At 33.6% G+C, this 22,752-nt stretch overlaps 4 protein-coding genes across 6 annotated transcripts; 2 read left to right on the top strand and 2 right to left on the bottom strand.

The window, feature by feature from the left end:
* Positions 1-4,043: 4,043 nt before the first annotated feature.
* LOC140825276 (nudix hydrolase 8-like) lies at positions 4,044-7,859 on the top strand. 3 transcript variants are annotated; one of them, XM_073186948.1, is made up of 9 exons: positions 4,044-4,074; positions 5,257-5,519; positions 6,214-6,279; positions 6,395-6,532; positions 6,744-6,821; positions 6,909-6,959; positions 7,068-7,102; positions 7,235-7,343; positions 7,511-7,859. In XM_073186948.1, exons 1-9 carry the CDS (start codon positions 4,059-4,061, stop codon positions 7,715-7,717), a joined length of 963 nt encoding a protein of 320 aa, XP_073043049.1. In that variant the 5' UTR covers positions 4,044-4,058; the 3' UTR covers positions 7,718-7,859. The 3 variants fall into 3 exon arrangements, with proteins under 3 accessions (XP_073043049.1, XP_073043051.1, XP_073043048.1); XM_073186950.1 differs by having other exon boundaries at positions 4,061-4,082; XM_073186947.1 differs by lacking the exon at positions 4,044-4,074 and adding an exon at positions 4,191-4,603.
* Positions 7,860-8,568: 709 nt separating this feature from the next.
* On the bottom strand, positions 8,569-10,596 carry LOC140825277 (uncharacterized). Its single transcript, XM_073186951.1, has one exon. The coding sequence runs from the start codon at positions 10,400-10,402 to the stop codon at positions 8,864-8,866; it is 1,539 nt and encodes a 512-aa protein (XP_073043052.1). The 5' UTR covers positions 10,403-10,596; the 3' UTR covers positions 8,569-8,863.
* A 1,388-nt stretch (positions 10,597-11,984) lies between these two features.
* On the top strand, positions 11,985-14,908 carry LOC140825278 (pentatricopeptide repeat-containing protein At5g47360). The gene is made up of 3 exons (XM_073186952.1): positions 11,985-12,021; positions 12,098-12,140; positions 13,210-14,908. The coding sequence occupies exon 3, from the start codon at positions 13,291-13,293 to the stop codon at positions 14,512-14,514; it is 1,224 nt and encodes a 407-aa protein (XP_073043053.1). The 5' UTR covers positions 11,985-12,021; positions 12,098-12,140; positions 13,210-13,290; the 3' UTR covers positions 14,515-14,908.
* Positions 14,909-15,125: 217 nt separating this feature from the next.
* LOC140825279 (uncharacterized) lies at positions 15,126-22,073 on the bottom strand. The gene is made up of 12 exons (XM_073186953.1): positions 21,810-22,073; positions 21,600-21,684; positions 21,052-21,103; positions 20,934-20,954; positions 20,802-20,855; positions 19,964-20,014; positions 19,314-19,376; positions 17,900-17,965; positions 17,767-17,805; positions 17,086-17,208; positions 16,878-16,970; positions 15,126-15,629 (listed from the first exon to the last, which is right to left on the bottom strand). Exons 1-12 carry the CDS (start codon positions 21,901-21,903, stop codon positions 15,324-15,326), a joined length of 1,047 nt encoding a protein of 348 aa, XP_073043054.1. The 5' UTR covers positions 21,904-22,073; the 3' UTR covers positions 15,126-15,323.
* Positions 22,074-22,752: the final 679 nt, after the last annotated feature.

The following is a 22,752-nucleotide window of genomic DNA, read 5'->3' on the forward strand; positions in this document are numbered from 1 at the left end:
TCTCAGGTCGTAGGGTAGAAATCACCTTCTTTTATAGGATATCAACAATAATCTTTATTTTATTTCTCGATGATTGATTTAATTAAAGGTAAACTTCGATTTATTATGCATAAATTAATTTTTTTTAAGAAAATTTTCACTTCAAGAAGGCTTTAACAATTTGAGTTTTCCAAAAATATCCCTTCAAATAAAAAAACTGATCGCACTTGAAGAAACAAGAAGTAAAGTAAAATATAATACACCAAATAAACTTTAATAAATCACTAAAATACAAAAAAAAATATATATATATATACATATATATATATACACATATACATATATATATATATATCACACATACATACACATACTTATATATATGTATTGATATATGCGTTGATGATTACAATAATATTTTTGAAAAACTCAAATTGTTAAAGCTTTCTTAGATCGTTAATAAATAATAATATTTTATTTCATAAACGATATATGGAGATCATAAATACAGATATGCTCAAAAATATTTCATGACATATGTATACATTATCATACTAGATTTTAATTAAGTAATTAGAAACTTTCGGATTTATACAAGGACGAAATTCATGAAGAAAAAAAATTATCTAATCAAAACTTAAATCATTGAAGTTCTGGCACACTCAAAATTTAATAATTTTTTTTTTAAATCTGCGCTCTTTGAATTAATTGCGAAATAAATTCTTCATCTTACCGAGTTGTCCGAACCTTAATTCACATGGTTACACCATCTATCGTACGATATTGTTCAGTATTTATTAAATAGTTAAAGATAAATTTATCTCTTTTAGTCAATCTACATTGGTCAAGCCCATGATTGTTTTGAAATTTACATATGAATAGCAAATAAAAACGAAATAAAAAACATAAAAAAACAAAAAAAAATAAAAACAGGAAAAATAAAACAAACAAAACATTACATTGGACTCAACATTTATTATTTTATCAAGAATTACAACATGTGTTAATAGTAAAAATCACAACTCAAATATTTAAAAAAAAAATCATATAACAGCTCAAAGAACAATTTTTAATTGTTTTGTCTGTATGGTCAATCTAATTATTACAAACCAATAATATATATCATTAATTGTATTTTTTGCAATCCGTTTAAATTGAACTCATTAACTTAATTTCTATACCAATTGTATGATTGAACGTTTTTCTTTTTACCAAAAACTATAGACGATGAGAACGATACAAATTTAATATCTTGTACCGAATAATATCTTAAACACCACGTTTCGACGAGCCAATTATCTCATCCCAACACATTTACCTTAAAAGCATGAATCAATCAATACATTAAATTTATTTTTAAAAACTTAAAAGACTTTCTTCCTTAATACCATATTTCCCAAAATCTCAAGACATACACCGTTTACAATTGTTATTTTCGTGTAATACTTTTGCTTATTAAAAAAGTTTATTTGATGATTTGTCAATGGACAAGTAAATGTAGCAGAGGGCTGTGACTGGCATTATTAAACAACTCCTAGTCTGTACATTAGTCATGACTTGCCTCGTATTTGAAGGCATATACCCACAATCTTCAAGAAAAGAAAACTTGTCTACATGTTATTCTATATATATGAATTTTCAAACATAAAAACTCTAGTAAGAATTCTATATATATATATACAGATCAATCAATTTTGTGAGATATATATTCAATTTGTGTCACTCTAAAAAATTATTATTTTTGGTGTCAAAATTTTTATTTTTTATCATAAATATGAGCAGAATTGACTCATCTAATCAAGATTCGTGAGACAATCTCACTTCTTTCACTTTTTAAACTAGGGTCAATGTCGTTGGAATATCAGAAATCATCCCAATAAATATTATATGCCGTCCTTTGATTTGGTCTTGCTTTGTACATTGTGTAAAAGAATCGGGTTCTTATATAATAATTATCAAGTGAAATATACATATAAATACAAAGGGTAAAAAATGAAGAGTGAAAATTGGAAAAAATAAAAAATAAAAAAAATAAATAAATAAACTCTAACACAGTATGGGGTTTAGGTAACAGTTTATATATATATATATATATATATATATATATATATATATATATATATATATATAGTGCAAACTAACACAGTATGGGAAATCAATTGGTTTAGGTAACTTTAATTGGTTATTCTTGGACTAAAATCAAAGTGCAGACAAACATAATTACGCAAGTTTGAATTCTTATGTATTTCGTCAAGGACACTTCACCTCTCCGGTGGTTACGAACGAAAGTTGTTGAAGACGCGAGATATGGATAAATGGAATGAATCTTGGATCTACAAGGATTGATTCATTAAATGTCGTCAGATATATATAATAAATTGGATTGTGGTTCATGATCCTTCGGTCCTTCTACAAATATAATCAAAATTAACATAATATTATAATATAAATTTTGAATGAATATTGGCACATATTAGCTTGGGATGAATTTGAAATCCATTGATTTCAATTATATGTTTAGCGTTAAACATAAAATAATAGATGAAATCTTAAATCTATATATTATTTATTTACACAAATTAAAATGAATTTCAAATGACTTAATTATTGGATGAAATTGAAATTCATCATAATTAATATAAAACATTACTTAAACAAGCAAACGGTGGAACAAGTCATTTGGCTCAAAATTAGCAAAATAATTCCGGGCCTTCAAACAACAAATGTAACATTCAAAGACACCAAGAAACTCTTGTGACAGCAGTATTCTTGAGACAAATCCACTCCCAAGAAAGAATATTTTGGATCGAAATATGACCTTATTAAGATAAAAAAGAGAAATAAAAGCTAGATTTTACATTAATTATGCAGGACAAATCAGAGAATTTATTACATGAACTTTAGGAGTGACAAATTCTAGGTGCGGTTGTAAATAAAGACATGGAATGAGTGGCAAATCAAGACCAAAAACTACATTGCTAAAAGAAAATTATAAGACACTTACATCTTTTAACATTCATGTTTTTTTTAAATAAATAAAATATAGAACTCCACCCATTCATTTTTTTTTATAAAATAAATAAAAGAAAATTATAAGACTCTTACATCTTTTAACATGTTGAAACTTTAAGCCAAGGAATTTTGAAATTATGACATAAATCAGCCCAAGTCAAAATAAGTGTCATCTATTTGAACCAAATTACCATGACACAAAGATCACGTGACTCCTGTCCCCTGGGCCCAATAACAAATAAACTAATTTGAGCCCACAGGCACGGGCTCAATCCCAATAACAGTGATTAGGGTCAAACTTATGTAATCTTATATTCTTCAATATTCGGGCATAAGATATTATTTATATTTTAGCATAAGTGTGCGTGTTCTTGCATTTTTCATCTTATATACTTTTTTATTCATATTTATTAGCTTTTTTTTAAAATTATTATGTTTTAAGATTAGGTTTTGGTTTTGGCAATCTACTGAATCTTCACAGGTTTATGGCAAATTTTGGTTTCTTGATATAGTCTCAGCAAATTAGCTGAAATAAATGAGTGAGTCTCATGTGATATCCTTTCACGGGTCATAATCTGTGAGACAAGTCAACCCTATTTATATTCACAATAAAATGTAATATTCTTAGCATAAAAAGTAATACTTTTGTATGGGTGATCCAAATAAGAGATCTGTCTCACAAATACGATCCGTGAGACCGTCTCACACAAGTTTTTGCCGAAATAAAGAAGGAAGGAAATTCCCGCAAATTTATTGTATTCTGTCTGTTTAATTTTAAGAAATCAATGAAAAATTAACATGTACTTTGATAATCAACTTTCTAATTATTAAAATAAAATATTTGATTCTTTAAAAAGACTAACATGTGACTGTTTGATCAAAGAGGATAGTTCGATTCCCAACACTTTCTTCGACGAGCTGAATGTTGTTTATCATCCTTCGCTTTATCCATTTTCTGTTACACATAATTTTACTGACCCATATTTTTTTCCGGGCTTCCGACCAAAACCCTCGGCACTTCCGATCTATCTCGGCCTCTGTCCGTAAGTGACCGGCGGACCCACGTGATGTGCATTTCACTTGGTTAGCTTGTGCGTTTCTGCTTAGATTTTTTTTAAGTGGAGTGTTGATTGCTAGTCTCTTTCAAGCGAAGCGTATTTCCCACCACAAGTTCTCGCTACGTTCCACTTCATGATACTTATAATTTTAAAATGTGGGATTTTTAATGCTCTTAATTATCCTGTTTTATTTGTCTTTTCCACTTTGTTTTTTTGCCTGTACTCATAGTTTTTGCCAAAGGGTGAACTGTGAAGAATCCAAGAAATTTTCTTGTTTTCACGCAATAACGTGGAGGGGTTCTTTGAATATTTTCAGAGAGGGATAAGATGATTTTTGCTTTCTGTTAATGTGGGATTGTTCATATATGCGCATAGGATTGTCTGTCATCGGTTGATTTGTTGGTTAAGTTTGAAAGATCTTTGGTTCAAATTAATGGCTCTTAATATTTTTAGCTCAAAGTCACTATCTTCCGGTTCAGAGATGATGCTTTCGAACCCTTTACTAAACTCGAGACGTATTGTTAAAGGCAGTCCACTGGGGTGTTCCTGCAGAGGTACAACTCTGGATTCCCAATTTCCCAAGACAAAAAAGGCAGCGTTTCTGTGAGGAAACCATGCATTTTCATTATAAGTTATGTTTATTCAATCTTTAGCAAGCGTTTAATGAGTTATTCTTGAAGAATATTGACTAATGGCTTTTCAAAAAACGCAAGATTCTATTAGTCCTGTCACCTGCTGAGAATGCTTTGTACATATCTGTTAAGAGCAACAACTGATGGTCATAGGTGTTTGAGGGTGATATAAGTTGTAAAATGTTTGAGTTGCGCTGCTATCATAACTTTACTTTTCAATAAAATTGTACAGGTTGCTTGAAAAAGGAGAAATTTTACATATTCGATCTTATAATTAGAGCTAGAGCTAAGATCACGTGTTAGTTCACAAAAAGTCACTATCATGGATGGAATGGAGTGAGAACGATGCTCTTTTTCCCTAGTTTCATGCTTGTAAAGGTTAAGGTATGATCAGAGTTGTATCAATAAAAAATACGAGGAAAAGATGTCATGGAATGGGATAAATTTTCCACTTGCTGTATTTTCAATTCACGTTGCATTATTTCTCTTGCTTTCTGACTTGTCTTTGATGGAAACAGAATATGCAAAAAAAAATCTTAAGAAACTCCTGTTTTCCTTTTTCTCTTCGTCTCCAGGCTATTGTCCAAGGGCTTCCTATTCAGAAACTTCACAGAATACCACCTCTGCAGTTGGCCAACATGATTATATAGACTCATATTCTTATCAAATTGATCGAATAAATGGATCGAGTTCAAGCGCCTTCATTAAAACGATCGATATACTTGATGCATTTGATGATGAATATGGTGGAGTCATGGTAAATCCTGAGAGATTGCCATCCAATCCCAATGTGTTTGCACGGGCACTTCATTTGTCAGTGCACCATTGGAAAGTAAAGGTATATTCCTTTATGTAGTTTCCTAAACTTCACTTGTTTTTTTATGTGAAAAGGCTTGAAATTTTGAGTTTTATCCATTACCATGTATTATTAATTATAAAAGTCACCTTAGGCACTTGTTGGTGCTAAGAATAAGGCATTGATTGTTTACACTCCCTTGTTTTGTCTAGTGTTTGGCTCGAGTTCTGCAATAATTAGAGTTATATGTCATTATATTATCCAATATTTCAATTTATTATCCTCATATTTAATGTTCTTTATTATCACATCACACGAACTTAACCGATCCTTCGAGTATTAGTTTTTGGTCTCTTGATATGTCATAGTTTGAATTCGAAAAAATTCAATCCCCCCTCCTCGAGCCTTTTTTTTTTCAAACTTGACATAATTTCAATAATCAATACCATATGAACTACAATTATTTCAAAACATTTCTTGATAGTTTGGAAAACAATCCCTCCAAATTTGACATCACACATGTCAAGTTTGCTCTTCACCTTGAGACTGTTCAATCTACTCTGGTATATGAAGTTTGGCTTTGATGTTATATGTTTCTTAATTAGTTGCTTAGTCTGAAACTGGCAGAAGTATTTCTTCCATGAACTTTGGTTTTCATTACAAGGTGTAGGCTATTTCAGTTTTCTTGAAATTGAATTTTTGAGGGCATTCATAATCTAAAGCTAAATAATTTTAGGGAAAGAAGGGAGTTTGGTTGAAGCTGCCGCTTGAAAAATCTGATCTTGTTCCCGTGGCTGTAAAGGTAACATCTGCAAACTTACAATTGGACAATGTCCAAATAATACCAAACAATCTCTACCTATCTTGCCCGGCATTTTCGAATCCGTGCCTAAATCAAATTGGTTAGCTTTACACAGGAAGGATTCCTGTATCATCATGCCGAAAGATCATTCGTGATGCTGACTTTCTGGATCCCGGATGGACCATCCCTTCTACCATCCAACGCTTCTCATCATGTTGGAGTTGGCGGTTTTGTGATCAACGATAATGATGAGGTTAGTTTTCATTGCTTTGCGAAGATCCAATATTATATGAGGGTCCACTATATTCCCATACCCCTCATTTTTTGGGCTGGCATGGTTCTGACGTTTCACTTAGTTACGATGTTGGCCTGAAAATACTTGTACCAGGCCTCTGTCCTATGAATAAAAAATCAAATATGTTTGAAGATTTACTGAAATTACGTTTCATTTTTCAATCAAACAGGTGCTAGTAGTGCAAGAAAAACATTGTACTCCCAAACTTCATGGTTTATGGAAAATACCTACCGGTTTCATTCTCGAAGTGTGTTTTATTCCTCTGAAGTCTTAAGTGATTATTTGTCCAGGTACTTGTATCCCTCACTTGTAATAATCATATAATTTTTGTCAGTCGGAGGAAATCCATTTGGGAGCTGTAAGAGAAGTAAAAGAGGAAACCGGGGTATGTAAGATTACTTAATATTAGCTAATTTCTCTGTGATCAGTCAATTCCTCTATACCATACTGTGCGTAGATGTGGAATATGATATGATTTTCGCTGTTGTGCCAGATTGATACCGAATTTGTGGAAGTTGTAGCTTTCAGGTAAAAAACTAACTGCTGCATGTATTCAAGTGTATAGTGGGACGTTCAAGAATTCATTGTGCGTAAATATGGCTTTTTAATGTTACTGGTATTTTTCGATTTCATGATCAACCCTTACATATTTCACACAAGGCAAGCTCATGAAGTTTCTTTCGAGAAATCGGATCTGTTCTTTGTCTGCATGTTGAGACCACTGTCAACAGCAATCAAAGTTGACGATCATGAAATCCAAATGGCCAAGGTAAGCATTATGTTTTTCTTGAGTAAGAACATTTTAATATGAAATTACCTGGTCCTTTTGCATGTGCTTCGACTTGTAAAAAGATTTAGATATCAAATATGACGTAAAACCAGCATCTGAAGGGATTATCCGATATTCACACGTTTTACGTGTTTGTCACTGCACAGTGGATGCCTCTCCACAATTTTGTGAATCAACCTTTGATCCAAGAGGACAGGATGTTCAAGAAAATCATTGACATTTGCGTTGCACAACTTGAGAAGCGATATTGCGGATTATCTGTGCGTCAATTATTCTCCAAATTTGATGGAAAATTATCGTCATTGTACTTCAACGGCGTCAAGGACTGGGACTCCGGCTGTCGAGCTGAGTAAAGAAAACCTTCTACTACAGAATCTGTGCATACAAATGTGATACGGTGTCATGTAAATATAATGTTTGCGGAATCTGTTCCTCAATTCCCTTGTTTTACTGGTGTAGCAACTGATGGGTTTATATGCTTCGGTACTTACTGAAGTATTGATCGACTATGTCAACATCTCTTTGTACAACGTATAAATAGAAATTATCATTTGAATTCTCGACCATCGTTTACTGTTTCGTTGATATTATAAAAATCAATAATGTATGACACATTATAATCATGAAATAAATAACTTCATAAACATCAACCACTTTGTTTTGTCAAAAAAAATTTAATAAACTGAAATATATAAAAAAAATTGAAAATAATAATAACAAAGCAAAAACCTCAATCACCAAAATCAGATGAAATAGGCATTTTTTTATCAGGTACAACAATTTCACTCTAAAAATTTTCTGAATTTGCAAAAAAAGAAAAAGAGTGAGTTGTAAAACATTCATTCCATTGACCGAAAAAAAGAAAGAGGAAATGGAAGGAGAAGACGTGGGATAGTGGAGAAAGTTACGTTTAAACGATCAATATACAATTTTGCATGTCTATTTAAGATAATTACGATAAACCAGACCATCTATTACAAGTAGCAAATACAGTTTTAACAAGGGATTCTTGTTATAGCTTGTAAATCGGTTTAGACAGTGTACTTTATTTTACAATGTTAAGAACCGCTTCGCGATTTTATGAAACAAAAGTTTGTGTGTTTATGGAAATTATCTTGAATTTTGGACAAGATCCCTGATCCATAGCGTGACAATTTGGTATTCAAACTGAACAAGCAACGTCGGTTAATTGATGCAATGTGCATGAAAGGAACGTAATAACTTCAAGAAAATTAAAGAATTCAGGGAGAGTTTTCTCAGGTTAAACACACGTGTTTTGAAATGGAGATGAGCCAAAACATATATTCGTAAAACCAACTCGAATGCCCACGTTCTGCAAGCTTTGATCCAGTTTTACCAGATTCTGGCTTCAGAGAAATTTATGAGAATAACGATCGCTTAAAATAAAGGATAAAAATCACAACCCATAATCTGTGAATGCGAAAAAGAAATGCATACTGTGATATCTGATGCCAAGAAAACATGAATCTTTCAGCACCTCAGGCCTTTCCAGCTCCAGTATGCTGTGTATTAGTCAATTTCCTGATCGACTCAATTCTCTGTAATCTGATCTGCTCGCGAAATTTCGCTATGAACTCATCCGCTTTCTTGTCCACATCAGGTCCTACATCACTAGCAGTGTCATCGATTGCGGTTTCTTCATTATTGCCTGAACTCCCTTCAAAGCAATCATCTTCATTTTCTACCTCCGACTCTTCATCTGAGGGTTGAGTAAATACTTTTTCATCGAACTCGTAGTTCTCTTTTTTTGGGAACTTCTCATGATTGGCCAACTTTTCATTGGTTCTAAATGTTCGAACAGACTTAGCCCTTAACTCGGGGCTGGGATTCGTTCTTGACTGTTGCTCCAATACACTCTCACCCAATTTCGCCAGAGGAATACTTCTCACGCTTCGCCTCATGACCTTCTCAGAAGAAACGCTGTCATCTATAAAAATGCCCGAATTCGATTTATTCATTAGCAATTTTGGGAGAGACGTTGGAGGAGGTGCGCGTGGAGGAGAGGAGAAATTCTTTTTCCTTGCCACATGATCTTCGCCATTTTTCGCATGGGATTCGGATGAAAAAGATGGTGAAGGAGATGGTTTTTTTGGTGGTGAATTAGGCATTGATGACTTAAATGATCTAGATTCTAGCGTTTTTGACTCTGAGTCCTCATCCTCATTATCCTTCATCTCCATCCTTCCTGATCTCGATCTCCATGGAATTGGCGAGGGGAAGACCACATTTTCCTCCTTTATCCCCTCCAAATTTTCAGATCTCAACCCTTCAGAGCTCTCATTTCTTGATATTCTTGATATTGGCGAGCTGAAATCGGCATTTACCTCCTTTTCCCCCTCCAAATTTTCAGAATTAAACCCTTCAAAGTCCCCATTTCTTGATTTTCTTGAACTGGTGATAAATCTTTTTGAACTTCTCCGGTCAAATGAACCCTTTCTCCCACCTAAATCATCTACCGAATCCACCTCTTTGGGATCCAAAACCCGCTGTTTCAAGCTCCTAACGGGTAACAACAAAGGCTTTTGGCTGATTCCTAAACGGGAACCATCCTCTTCTGTTACACCAGAGCTTTCTTTAGCCACTACCACAACGGGTTCCCCTCTTACATATTGAGAATTCCATGTTTCAACCTTATTTTCATCGACTACAGTTTGGTTTTCAGATTCATCATCAAAAACAGATGAAACCTGAAGCAACTTAGACACATAAGAGTGAGCATTGTCAAAGTTTAAGTTGTTATCTTTTTCCGTCCCGTCATTTTTCTTGCTAAATAATCCATAAGAAACAGCTATACCAACAAATATCAGTTGCAGAAGCTCCCAACTTCTAGCATTTATGGTTTGGTTGATGAATTCAGGAGCTTGCGAAGGAAAGAATGGAAGCAAAACAAAGAAAATTACAACAATGCCAGCTTTGTACAAGAAATGGTTGAAAAACTTACTCGTGCTAGAATGATCCGAAGAGATTTCTTTGACTAGTTTTTTGGATTTCAAAGTTTGAGAAGCTGCATCTGCCATGGAAGAACTTACAGAAGATAAACTTGGCTTTGGATCTTGGATAGTCTTGCAGAATGTTAAAGAAGAATTGAAAAGGAGGAGCGAAGTCTTAGAGACTAAGCAAAAGTAAAGAAAGTGGACGGAGTGGGGGAGAAAGTTTTTGGGAGTCGTGAGCTAATTTCAAGCTATGATTTTCCTCCTATTACCAACCTGTAAAGAATCACAATGTAAAGAATCACAATATATATATTTTTTTTTTCTTTTGTTCGAAGGTAACATGTGATTTCATTCTATACATCAAACTAAATATATGCTGGTCTGATCAGAACAATTAAATTATTTTCCTATATTAAAAACTAAAACAAGATTGGGAGGCAAATAGGTTGCGTGGATGTGGATTGGATTCTTCTTTTGGAGTGCATACGCTAGCTTTTCTTATTAAAAAAATTGAATGTATTTCTTGGGAGGGTATTCTTTCCTTCGCTTGTTCTTCATCCACATTCTTCAATTTCATAGTTTTGGTGGAGTTGACGTAGGATTCTTTGTGTGTGTTTACGGTTTTGGTTGAGTGGGTATTGGAGCATTATCCATGGTTAAATTTGAATTTTTATATAAATAGTCAAATATTTGTAATTTCAATTAATTTGATCAAGGATAATTCGGGGAAAAAAATTAGTGAACTTTGTTCAAGGATTGATTGAACAAGAAAGTACCAAACCTTGATAAATGGAGTTTTTTGGTATTAAAAACAAGAGTGAGTCTCATGTGAGACCGTCTCACGGATCATAATCTGTGAGACGGGTCAACCCTACCCATATTCACAATAAAAAGTAATACTCTTAGCATAAAAAGTAATACCTTTTCATGAGTTACCCAAATAAGAGATCCGTCTCACAAATACGACCCGTGAGACCGTCTCACATAAGTTTTTGCCTAAAAACAATTGAATGCCTTTTCAAGACAAAAATTTATTACAAGATTTTTTTTAGTTATGAAATATTTTTTTAGCGAAATTTTAAGTAATATTCATAAAAATATATATTAGAATTGAATTGGTAATAGATTTTGAGAAAATTAAGAATTGTGATTCAGAATTCGTTAAAAAAAAAAGCATCAATTTTTAACTTTGAAATCATTATAAACAATTATATTTTAATCAAACTTAATTAATTTATATAAAAAAAATTGCTAACAAATTAGATAAACACTGGCAAATTACCAAATTTAAAAGATGATGGAGAAAAATTATTTAGATTCAAAAATTCATTCCAAATCAATCCAAAATCCTACTGGAACACACGCTACTTTTATAGTCGATTTTGGATGATGATGAATTTGGTATCGAACACTACTTTGTGCCTTTGAAAGTTCATATCTTGAACAACATTTTGACTGGATCGGGGTATTTCCCTTTCGAGTCTAATGTTTTCCCAAGTGTGTGATTCTTTCTTCATGGTCATATTCTCGTTGTATTTTCGATGTTTCTTCAAGGTTTAAGCTTTCCAATTGATTTGGAATCAGACTCGGACGTTGAGTTTCATCTGCCGATGGTTTTCAAAAGCTTATTAGCTAATTTTCAACTTTTTAAGTCCTTCAATGTGATTCATTAACCAATACTTTAATAGAAATCTTCGTGGGTTGTAATTTTCTAATTTTTATAACCCTAATAGTGATGGAACTTGCATTTCTTTGACTAATAATTGTTTTGTTTTACAGGGAATTTATTCGGAGGATCATAAATGGTGCCACTAGTTTATTGGTGAGTACATGCTTTTGATATTTCTTAAAGTGGCTCGGGAAGTGTTTCATAACTTACTAAGTTTATAATGGTGAACCGTATTATTGATTTGAATTGATGCTTGTTGGTTTAAACTGAATCATTGTTGGCATTAAATTTTCATTGTCACGTTGATGAAATTTTCTGTGGTTGCTGGTTGCAAACTACGTGTTTGCGTAAATGTGGTACTCAACTTTACTAATCGAAAATGATACGTACATATGCAACGAGTTGCTATCATGTATGGCATTCTCTGTTTGTGTGTGTACAACCATCTGTATTAAGTTTAAAAGATCCGTAAGGTGGTTTGATCCATCTAATCATATTCGCATGAATAACTCTTTTTACATAGAGCGAGACCCCCTCCAAGAATTGACAATAGACGATCTCATGTTTGTATTTTTTACTATCTTGTAAATACTTAAGTTAGATGGTCATATTGCTAAGTTTTCCTTAATGTAACTTTTGGTTCATGCATGGCAGATGTGAATAATTGGATTTGTCGGTGGGTTTTTAACATTATACATATGCCAAATTTGAGATCTTGAGATTTTTTGTTTACTAATGCTTTCATTTGTACAGGCAGTCTGATTTTTCTACTCCACAAGACCGCATTGCAATCCCCATTTCATCATAAAGGGCCATTTTGTCTCTTGAGCTGATAACCCATTCTTATTTTATAACTGATTTTCCATTATACTGTATATGCTAAAATAAAACATCACGGTGGCACTCATACAGTGGTTGCAGTGCCTCTGATGCGAGGGATAATAAACCAGTAAGCACTGCATTTTGTCTTTCTTTTCCTTTTGCTGTGTTGAACCAGAAGCTTGATTCTTCTCTTTTTCTCGTACTCCATTGACGAGTCCCATTTATAACTAAAAGTTTTGAGATTGAAGTTGACCGAGATATAATGCCATCATTCCTCCCAATCTTCAATCACCTTTCTTCCTTAATTCCATCTAAATCCTCATTTTTTCTACACGCAAATTTCCTTCTTTTCAGAACCTATTCTTCACCAGCTGCTCAAAAGTTCCTCACTCATTTACAGAAAAATCAGAATCATGTGGAAACAACACTAAACACTGTGAAAGCCAAGCTGGACTATCCTTGCATCACACACGTCTTAAAAATGTGCGCCATTGATAAGCCCCAATTGGCTCTCAGGTTCTTTATTTGGGCTGGCCTTCAATCTACCTACAGGCACAGTGCTTATATGTATGCCCAGGCATGTAAATTTTTGGAGATTGATCAAAAGCCACAACTGGTTGTTGATGTTGTAAATGCATACCGGGCTGAAGAATGTATTGTTAGTGTCAGGATGTTCAAGATTATTTTAAATTTATGTCGAGCTGCTAAAGATGCAAAACTAGGCTTATGGGTTTTGAGGAAAACGAAAGAATTCAATTGCAGGCCAGACACGGTGTCATACAATGTAGTGATTAGACTAGTCATTGAGAAGGGTGAGTTAGACGAGGCGATGGGGTTGATGAGAGAGATGGGTTTGATTGATCTCTATCCGGACGTGATCACATATGTTTCGATCACTAAGGGGCTTTGTGATGCAGGGAGGTTAGAGGATGCATTTGGATTGATTAAGGTCATGAAGGGACATGGATGCATACCAAATTCTGTTGTCTATTCTACACTCCTCGATGGAATTTGTATGCATGGGAGTTTGGAGAGGGCATTGGAGTTCTTAGATGGGATGGAGAAAGAAAAGGGAGAGCGGAAGCCAAATGTGGTAACTTATACATCTGTTATTAAGGGTTTTGTGGAGAAAGGGAAGGCAATGGATGCATCTAGGATTTTGGACCAAATGTGTTATTTGGGAATCAGGCCAAATAAAGTTACAATTGTTTCTATCTTGGACGGGCTTTGTAAGGAAGGGCGTCTAGATCAGGCTCATAAAGTGATTGACAAAGTTAGTGTTAGTGGTATTCAGTATGATGAGCTATATAGTTCTCTTGTTGTTTCCCTATGCCGGGTTGGGATGTGTAAGGAGTCAGAGAATGTGTTTAGGATGATGATTACTCGTGGTATGAGGCCTAATGGTTTGGCTTCAGGTAGTATTATAGATGGGGTATTTTCAGAGGGACGAGTGCTAGATGCGTTTGGCTTTATTGATTCTCTAGAGAAGTATGGAATTTTGCCACCCATTGATTCTGAGACTTACTCGGTCCTCTTGGCTGGACTTTGTCAAGGAAATCATCTCACGGAAATGACAAAAATTGCTAATATTATGGCAGATCAAAGAATTTTGCTGAAACGACATCATGCTGAAAATATAATCAAATTTCTTAGAAGTGTTGGAGAAGATGGTCTAGCTTCCCGTATAGCTAATGCTAATAGTTAATGGCGAGCAAGATTTGTGCTTTCATGTGACTGCCTTTTGAATGTTTTGGCAAATTTTGACAAATGCCAGATGACCTGAAACGAATGCCTACGGCACTGTGGCTTGTTATGTGTTGAGATGAATGGATTCCAATATTGATTGATTTTCACTGTTGAAGTATTGGCTTCTGGCAGCAAGGCCATTGGCGTAACAGAGAAGGTCCCTCCTTATTCTTTTTATTTTTGTGAAAAAACAAATTGTTTGTTACAGATTTTTTAGTAATTTATGCGACCTTGTTATTTCTTTAATAAGTTTCATAGTTTTCGTTAGATGATGCATTAACATTATATATTTTGGCAGCCATGAAAAGCTGATTAAAAGTAATAATTATGTCCGATTAATGAGAAGAAGATAACATATGTTGTTGGACAAAAAATAAATGTGCAGTACTTTATCTTATTTAATATTGGCTTTGTTAATTGGGTATGTTGTTTAAAAAAAAAAAAGGAAAAGAACTTGGTTTACGGTCGCGCCAATTTCTTTTCATTCATTTGTTACCATTTTCTTTTTTTCTGTTTTAGGTTGATAGTATATTGGATAAAATGAGTATTATAAAAGACTTGAGATCACTGTGTTTCATGAATTCAAAAAATCATCACAAGATATTCTGTTACCGGCGATGATAAATACTTGTGCAATGAGCTACGTAGGGAAATAATATATACTCCAATCATGCTACAGAATTCTATCTTAGCAGATTGTTTGAACACTGACAATCAGGTAATTCCTGCGAAAAACATATTTCAATTCAAGTGAAATTTAAGAATTCATTATTCATCTCTTGTAACACCGAGCAGCATTTCACCAAAGAAATTCTTGATCGTTGATGGCCACTGGTAATATGATAATCCGACCACCTCCATTGATCTGTCGGTTGATGGTTGGTGGCGGTTTTCAACACTGGCAGCAAAAACTCTTCGATCTTTCGATGTGTCATCTTCCAAATAGGGGACGATGTACTTTTTCATATCATCTTTAGAGATTCCGAGGTGGTTGCCGGGGACTTTTACGTATTTGACTCTTCCAGCGTCATCTAATGTTTTCAAACCGATCCAGTCCTCCATATAAAGCTTGGTCTGATCAAGGGTTGAAATTAGTTCTGCGGATTACGTCTACTTGAAGTGCAATCAAACACTTTAAAATCAATAATAAGTTAAAATAAAAAAATGGACCTGAAACAAAGCCTTTGCTCTACAAGGAAGAAGATAACCTAATTGGTCCCGTTACACCTATCACATCTAATACTTGGTATGGTCTTGTTGGTGAATAATGGACCAAAAAATAGTTCGACCCAATGCTTCAGTTATTTCCTAGTTGATCCTGACTTGATATTAGAGATCATGAATTCTCACTAATTCTAGACAATAATTCAAAGAAATGTAATTTTTAATAATCCAACAGATTCGATCTTACACATGGAAGGGCAATTTTATGCGGTCTGACAGGTAACAAGGATACGTTGGATAAGTTTGGTTATGCTTCAGCTAAAATACAGAGGATGTGTTTGGTTGAGTGGATTAAATAAGGATAGATTAATAGTCAAATATTTATCGTTAAAATTTTAAGTTGTTTTAATAATCATTTTGACCCGGTTTAAGATCCAATTTTATGGATAACTATTTGATTAATAAAATTGGATCTTAACCCGGGTCAACATGATTATTAAAACATCTTAAAATTTTAACGATAAATATCTGACTATTAATATATTCTTATTTAATCCAGTCAACCAAACACACCGTCTGAGAAAATAAATAATTGGCGGAAATAACAACCAGAATGTATCGTCGACTAGAGATCACAGTTTTCACACAGCCGGACCACTTGTTTTCTTTACCCATGCTTTAGTTTGTTTTGTTTTTGTAAGGAACAAATACTGAGCACATTTCCACTGAACTGAATATGATTCAAGCTTATGAAGCTTGAAATGATTTTGCAAAAGTTGAGGCTAGCCTGAACATGATAAATTGACCAAGAATATTGTGCTCAAGCTTGTTTGTCAGATAAAGCTCAGCAACTGTCGATTCGATCAAATTTGGAAAAGAGTTCAAATATTGGCTGTATTTATTGCAGCACTAGAAATAGGAATTCACAAATCCTAAGCCAACTTTTATTTGATACTGTTAACTTATACATGCATTGTGTTTTCAGGTAAAATAATTATTTGAATGCCTCATACTAATAATAACCAATAAACCTTGATGTAAAAATTCATAAAAAACTACGGATTCTGAAATAGGACCCATCCATTCAAAGATAATATGCTAAGCTTCATAACGAATAAAAATTCATATAGAAACCAAATTGTCAAAAATAGAGCTTACCTGCTGTGGTGGCAAAACTGGGTCAAATGACCCATCTGGATAGTACCCAAACCAAGCAGTTTCTTTTGGTATTAAAACAGTATCATGTTCAAACTGCTCGTAAGAGAGAGAGATCGGTGTAAATTTTAATCAGTGCAAATTGAAAATCAAGAAAAAACAGAAATAAACCAAAATGAGTTTTAGGCTAAAAAGTACGCCATTCAAGTACCATGATAAGAACAAGATTTTGTAAGCTACTGAATCGTTCCTTGTAGGTCGAGTTTCTCTCGCCAGGAAGTTCATTGTTTAGCTTGGGGAGAAACCTGCATTTGCTCAAGTAGCCAGCAATATTCTGTAAAAAAAAATATAGTATCTTATGAGTTAATAATTTAGAAAATACAAAGATTGTCAAAGCAAAACAAAAATAATAGGAAAAACTAATTGAGTTTCAAAATTCCTCAACGAAAACTAAATGCATTATTATTGTTAAATTTTAAACAGTAAAAAAATAGTGAAAAGGAAATACTACGCAAGATATAATTTACATGGCTTAGCCATAAAAAATCACTTCCACGACATAATGCTCAGCGAGTTAAGACTCTATTAATCTGTAGTTATAAATCTACTCTTCTGTATTTTATATAGGTGAAATATGTTGGAATAGATATGGTAGGAAATCTAAATAGCAATAAAAGCATATCATCACAATCTTAAAATATGAAATCTGATATTAAAAAATAGTTGTTTTATTCAAACATAAGTAACCAATAAGTTTTGGTCATTTACATCCAACAAAGAATTGTGAGCAACGCTGAGGCAGCATAATATACTGATCTTAAGGGACATTTGTAGAGTTCTAAGCAAGAACTGTAGGGGATGACTGAAGTCAAACGTCAACTAAATTACTTACATTTGGCAGCTTAAGATAGCCACTGGGAGCAAAGTGAGTCTGCACAATTTTGCATACAAGAAGTAAGCTCCGAAACATCTACTTTTTTTATCTAGAACTTGAAAAGTTGAAGAAACAAAGGGAGAACGCGTACTTGGATATAGTCAGAGTAGATCTCTGATCTAATTAAATTGTCCACTATAATACAGAATATGCCAGTCTGCAAAAACGTGGAAATATAAAACAAAATAGCCAATGTGGAACAAACTTAATCCTAGACTTGAGATGACCCTCAGGAAAGAAGTAAGGTGCCAAGACATGTATTATGATATTGGAATCCTTATTGATATTCGATATCTGGTAATCCACCATAGAATATTCTTGTAAGACCTACTGGCCATTACAAAAAAAATCGGTGACACAAACGATATTTAAACAAGCAATTAATGTTGCTGATGATCCAGCATCTCCACATATTCAGTACGAAATCAGGTTGAATTTAAAGATTTGAAATCAAATATTTTGAAAAGTAACATCTTTACACTACTTTTTGCATATGTTCTATACAGATACACCACACGAGTATGTGCTTGTTTCCATACAAAATTCTCAAGGAGTTGCTAAATTCACTGACGACATATCAAACATTATTAATTCACACAAGATTCGTATCAAACTCGTAATAACAAAAAATTGGCAACTTGCTAAACTGGAGTTGATTCTCCATCTTTATCTTCATATTGAGATGGAATGTGATACTGATAGTTACTACATGCTGGATAATTTCATCAGTGAATGCAATCATTGTCGAATAGGCTATCATTTAGGCAACAATTAAACCAGATAAGAATTTGTACAATTATACCAAATTACATATATTAAAGGCGCAAGTTGTTGCAAGTCACATGGTTTTGTGGAGCCTAGGCATTATATTTAACCTCTTTAGCAAAGCTAGAAGTTCGCTTTAGTGAGATGAAACACGATTATACACAATATTGTGGAATCTATATATAGGAAAAAATTGTCATGTTGGCTGATAAGTATTTCACAAACAATTAAAACACTTAGAAAACAAACATTAGTTAATGCTCAAAAACATGAGTGACTATAACATCGGATTCACAGTACTTTCAGGTGCACATAAAGTGCAACTCAAAACATAAGTGAGCATCATTTGAACTCAGAGACAATGCGAGTGCTTGACTAACTTCCTCCATCATACTGTATTCAGGACCTAGGCTCGCACTCCATGGACTTTTGATAAAAATGATCCAATTATCAATAAGGAACCATGTAATTGAGCCTAGATCTATTTCTCTCGAGAACATAACTTAAAGCCGTATTTGCTTCCCAGAGCTAAGATGTGTCCAAAAGTCAGAAATGTGTGTCCTCAAATATGTAAAGAAGGATGAATGAATTGAAAATAAAAAAGTTTGAGATACAATGACATATTAAAAGATTATGAAAACAAAAATAAGAGATGATGACGGCATTTCCTGTAGTAATATAAGATGCATTTGAAATCATATACAAGTTGCAATAAAACAAAAGGTAACAAGAGCACTCACACCACATAGAGGAACTGAAGCAGTACCAGCATGAGGTCCTCCTAATGAAATAAAATTTTTGACCTGTCGTGAGGAAAAAAAACCAGAACTTCAAGTTTAAAGTTTATCAAAAATGCAAAATATAGTTACTATGATTGATAAGGAAAGCAATACTCCCTGAGCTCACAGATTAATCAGCACAGAGTTTCAGATTAGAGTAGGAAAGATGAAAGGTTTGAGTAAGTTGACATTTTTGCTATCTAAACTAGTAGTTGTAATTTATATGAACGGTAATGATTGGGAAAAAATTTTCAATCCTAGGACATGAAAAGTTCATTACAATTATCCTAAAAGGTGCATTTAAATTGCAACAACCCAGCGTTCAAACTTAATCACATTGAAAGGATATTGAAATTATCAGAGCCTGAAACAGGTCAGGACAACTGTGTACATAGTCCAACATGATTTAAATAAAAAAAATTCCGCTGCAACATTTCATTATCACCATTCTGGATTTTCCTGGTATATATATCAATGCCACTGTTACAGTATTACTAGATCATGTAATGAGACCAGCAGCAATAGTTACAGCTCGCCACAAATATGCCCACAAAAAGTTTGTATAAAATGAAGAAACCGCGCTTGCAGAATCGTTTCATAATGATTCTTACTGGTGGTGCTCCATCACAAAATTCCACGACACCTCGTCCTATTACATTGCCCTGAAAGAACAACCTTACAATTGTAAAAGTGGTGAACTTACTCACAAAGCATATTAATCAGATAACGGACATTTGTCCTGAGTCAAAAATAGCAAAATCAAAAGCAAAAGTTAATTATATACACATGATGTCATACTTTTGTTATAAATAAAGAAGTCAAAGGGAAGGTAGATTAATGTAGAGCAAATGAGGAGATGTAGAGGGTTCAATAATAGCATAGAATTTTGTTTCAAGATGTCCGCAAAAGCGTTACTGTGACTTGATTAATGAACAGATGAAGAAACTTAGTCACTGAAATTGAAATAATCATCAAATATAAAAATTCTGATCGTGTGTGAATTGTATACAGTTGAATTATACAACAATTACACTCAGCTTCTGCTGCTATTTATATATATAAACTATAAAGACTTGGGTTGAAAGTGGAGAAAAAAGATGACAAACAAGCAAGTAGTAATGAAAATGGCCAGTGTTTAGCACTCTCTAAAGATGTTCGACCAGCAACAGATGAGAACCACGTGATGGACCTGAAGATGCGAACTATTATAAGATGTTAGGCCGTGAACAACAGGTGAAATTGTCCTTTTGTTTTGTTATTTTCTTATTTGATAATAATTAAGAATATTATAATGAAGATTGAATTAAATAAATTGTGAGTCCCTGTGGAAAAGATCCTTGTGGGTCACGCTATAAGTTGAATTGGATACTTGCAAAATGTAAAATTAATCCATCGCTTCCGCTTCCTTAAAACGTGGAAAAATAAAGAACAATCCACATCCGAAGTCACCTGGGAGAGACCAACGATGTTGTAACCATCTTTGAGTTCTTTCATTTTTTTCACCTGAACTTAGATGTTAGTTCATCAGATGGTACACATATTGATCAAGAATCAACGCATCCAAACAGCTTCATTACTCACCTTATCACAAACAATTTCCGTCTGCAGGTGAAAGGTACCAACAACAAATTAAGATCAGCTGATCCAAATAAAGTCATAGATGCACAATTAACAGGTAATTAAATTATTCTGTCCATGCCTGTTCCAGTAGAGCCATAAACCATGAATCCCATGCTCCATCTCCAATTTCTCTAGATATATGGAAACATAAACAAGTCCCATCACACATCAAGACCAAGGAAGAAGCACTCAAGTAAAATATAAACCTGCTAAAATATATAAAAATAGCTCTTCATTTAGTCCTAATGTTTAAAATTAACACTCTCGGGATCACAAATATCATCGTGATTGACTTGAGTGTAAGCCAATTCGAAGGAACTTCTCACGTATAACAATGATTTTCAATATTTCTATCAATGCTACAGAAACAATATTAAGTTCCTTAAAAAAAAATCAGCGTTGATTTCAAAACTTGAGAAGCAAAATCACTTTGTTCCAACTTCCAACTTGACATTTTAGCAGAAAACAGAGAGTGACCCGCACTCAAAAATCAAAGGATCGATTATTATCGACTACTTCAGAATCACACCAACCACATAAAAGATGCTGACAAAAAAAGATTACCACAGCAAAAGAGCCTGATAGTTTGGAATAGGGAAAAAAACAAAATAACAGCAAAATTTATACATGCAAAATCCTTGAGACTTTGACCAATCGCTGAGTTCCTGAGTGAAGTGCTTCATTCCTCTGTTCGAACATTGATCCCCAATTCCTACCGCAACAACAACCCATCAAAATAATGTAAAAACCCTTTATACAAAAAAGTTAACTTTACCAGCTCAAAAAAAAGAAGCTGACATTAAATTATGATGCTATGATTTGAAAACAGAAAATTACCGTGCAGTACGATGAAGGGAAGAGAAAAGCATAGTGGGACCAGAGAGAAGTAGATTAAGGAGAAACTTATTATCGAAGCTGTATAATTAGACATGGGTCTTTCGGAATATAAAAGATCTTTCGTCGCTTCCCAGGAAAGATAACAGGAAATCTGGGATGCCCGCGAGGAATTACGCTGCGGGAGGGATCCCTGTTCGGGATAAGTGTTTTTTTTTTTTTTTTTTTTTTTTTTTGAGGGATGGGGGAATAAAGCTTCGTCCTTTTCTCTTCCTTCCCTTGTTTTGAATTTATTTCTTTTCACATACCACTCCATGTGCAGACAGTTTTTACATATATATCAAAATTAAAATTTTGTAACATTTTATTAATGGTAAAAAATAATAAATTATTACTTGTGTGATGAATTAGTGAATTTTTATAAAGGCAAAAACTTGTGTGAGACGGTCTCACGGGTCGTAGTTGTGAGACGGATCTCTTATTTGGGTCACCCATGAAAAAATATTACTTTTTATGCTAAGAGTATTACTTTTTATTGTGAATATGGGTAGGGTTGACCCGTCTCACGGATTATGATCCGTGAGACGGTCTCACATTAGACTCACTCTTTTATAAATAATCAAGAATGGAAATAATTCATAATATATTTTATTGATATTTAACAAGAATAATAGGTTTCTTGTGAGACGGTCTTACGAATTTTTATCTGTGAGACGGGTCAATTGTACCGATATTCACAATAAAAAGTAATACTCTTAGCATAAAAAATAATATTTTTTCATGAATGACTCAAATAAGAGATTCTTCTCACAAAATAGAACACGTGAGACCATCTCACATAAGTTTTTGCCTAATAATAACTATCTTCGATATAATCACCTCTTAATTACATAAAACAGCTCTCTATTTTAATTAATTTATCGTTTATTTATGCATATCTTGACTC

The sequence above is a fragment of the Primulina eburnea genome, chromosome 3 (assembly GCF_022965805.1).
Source record: "Primulina eburnea isolate SZY01 chromosome 3, ASM2296580v1, whole genome shotgun sequence".
Lineage (NCBI taxonomy): Eukaryota > Viridiplantae > Streptophyta > Magnoliopsida > Lamiales > Gesneriaceae > Primulina > Primulina eburnea.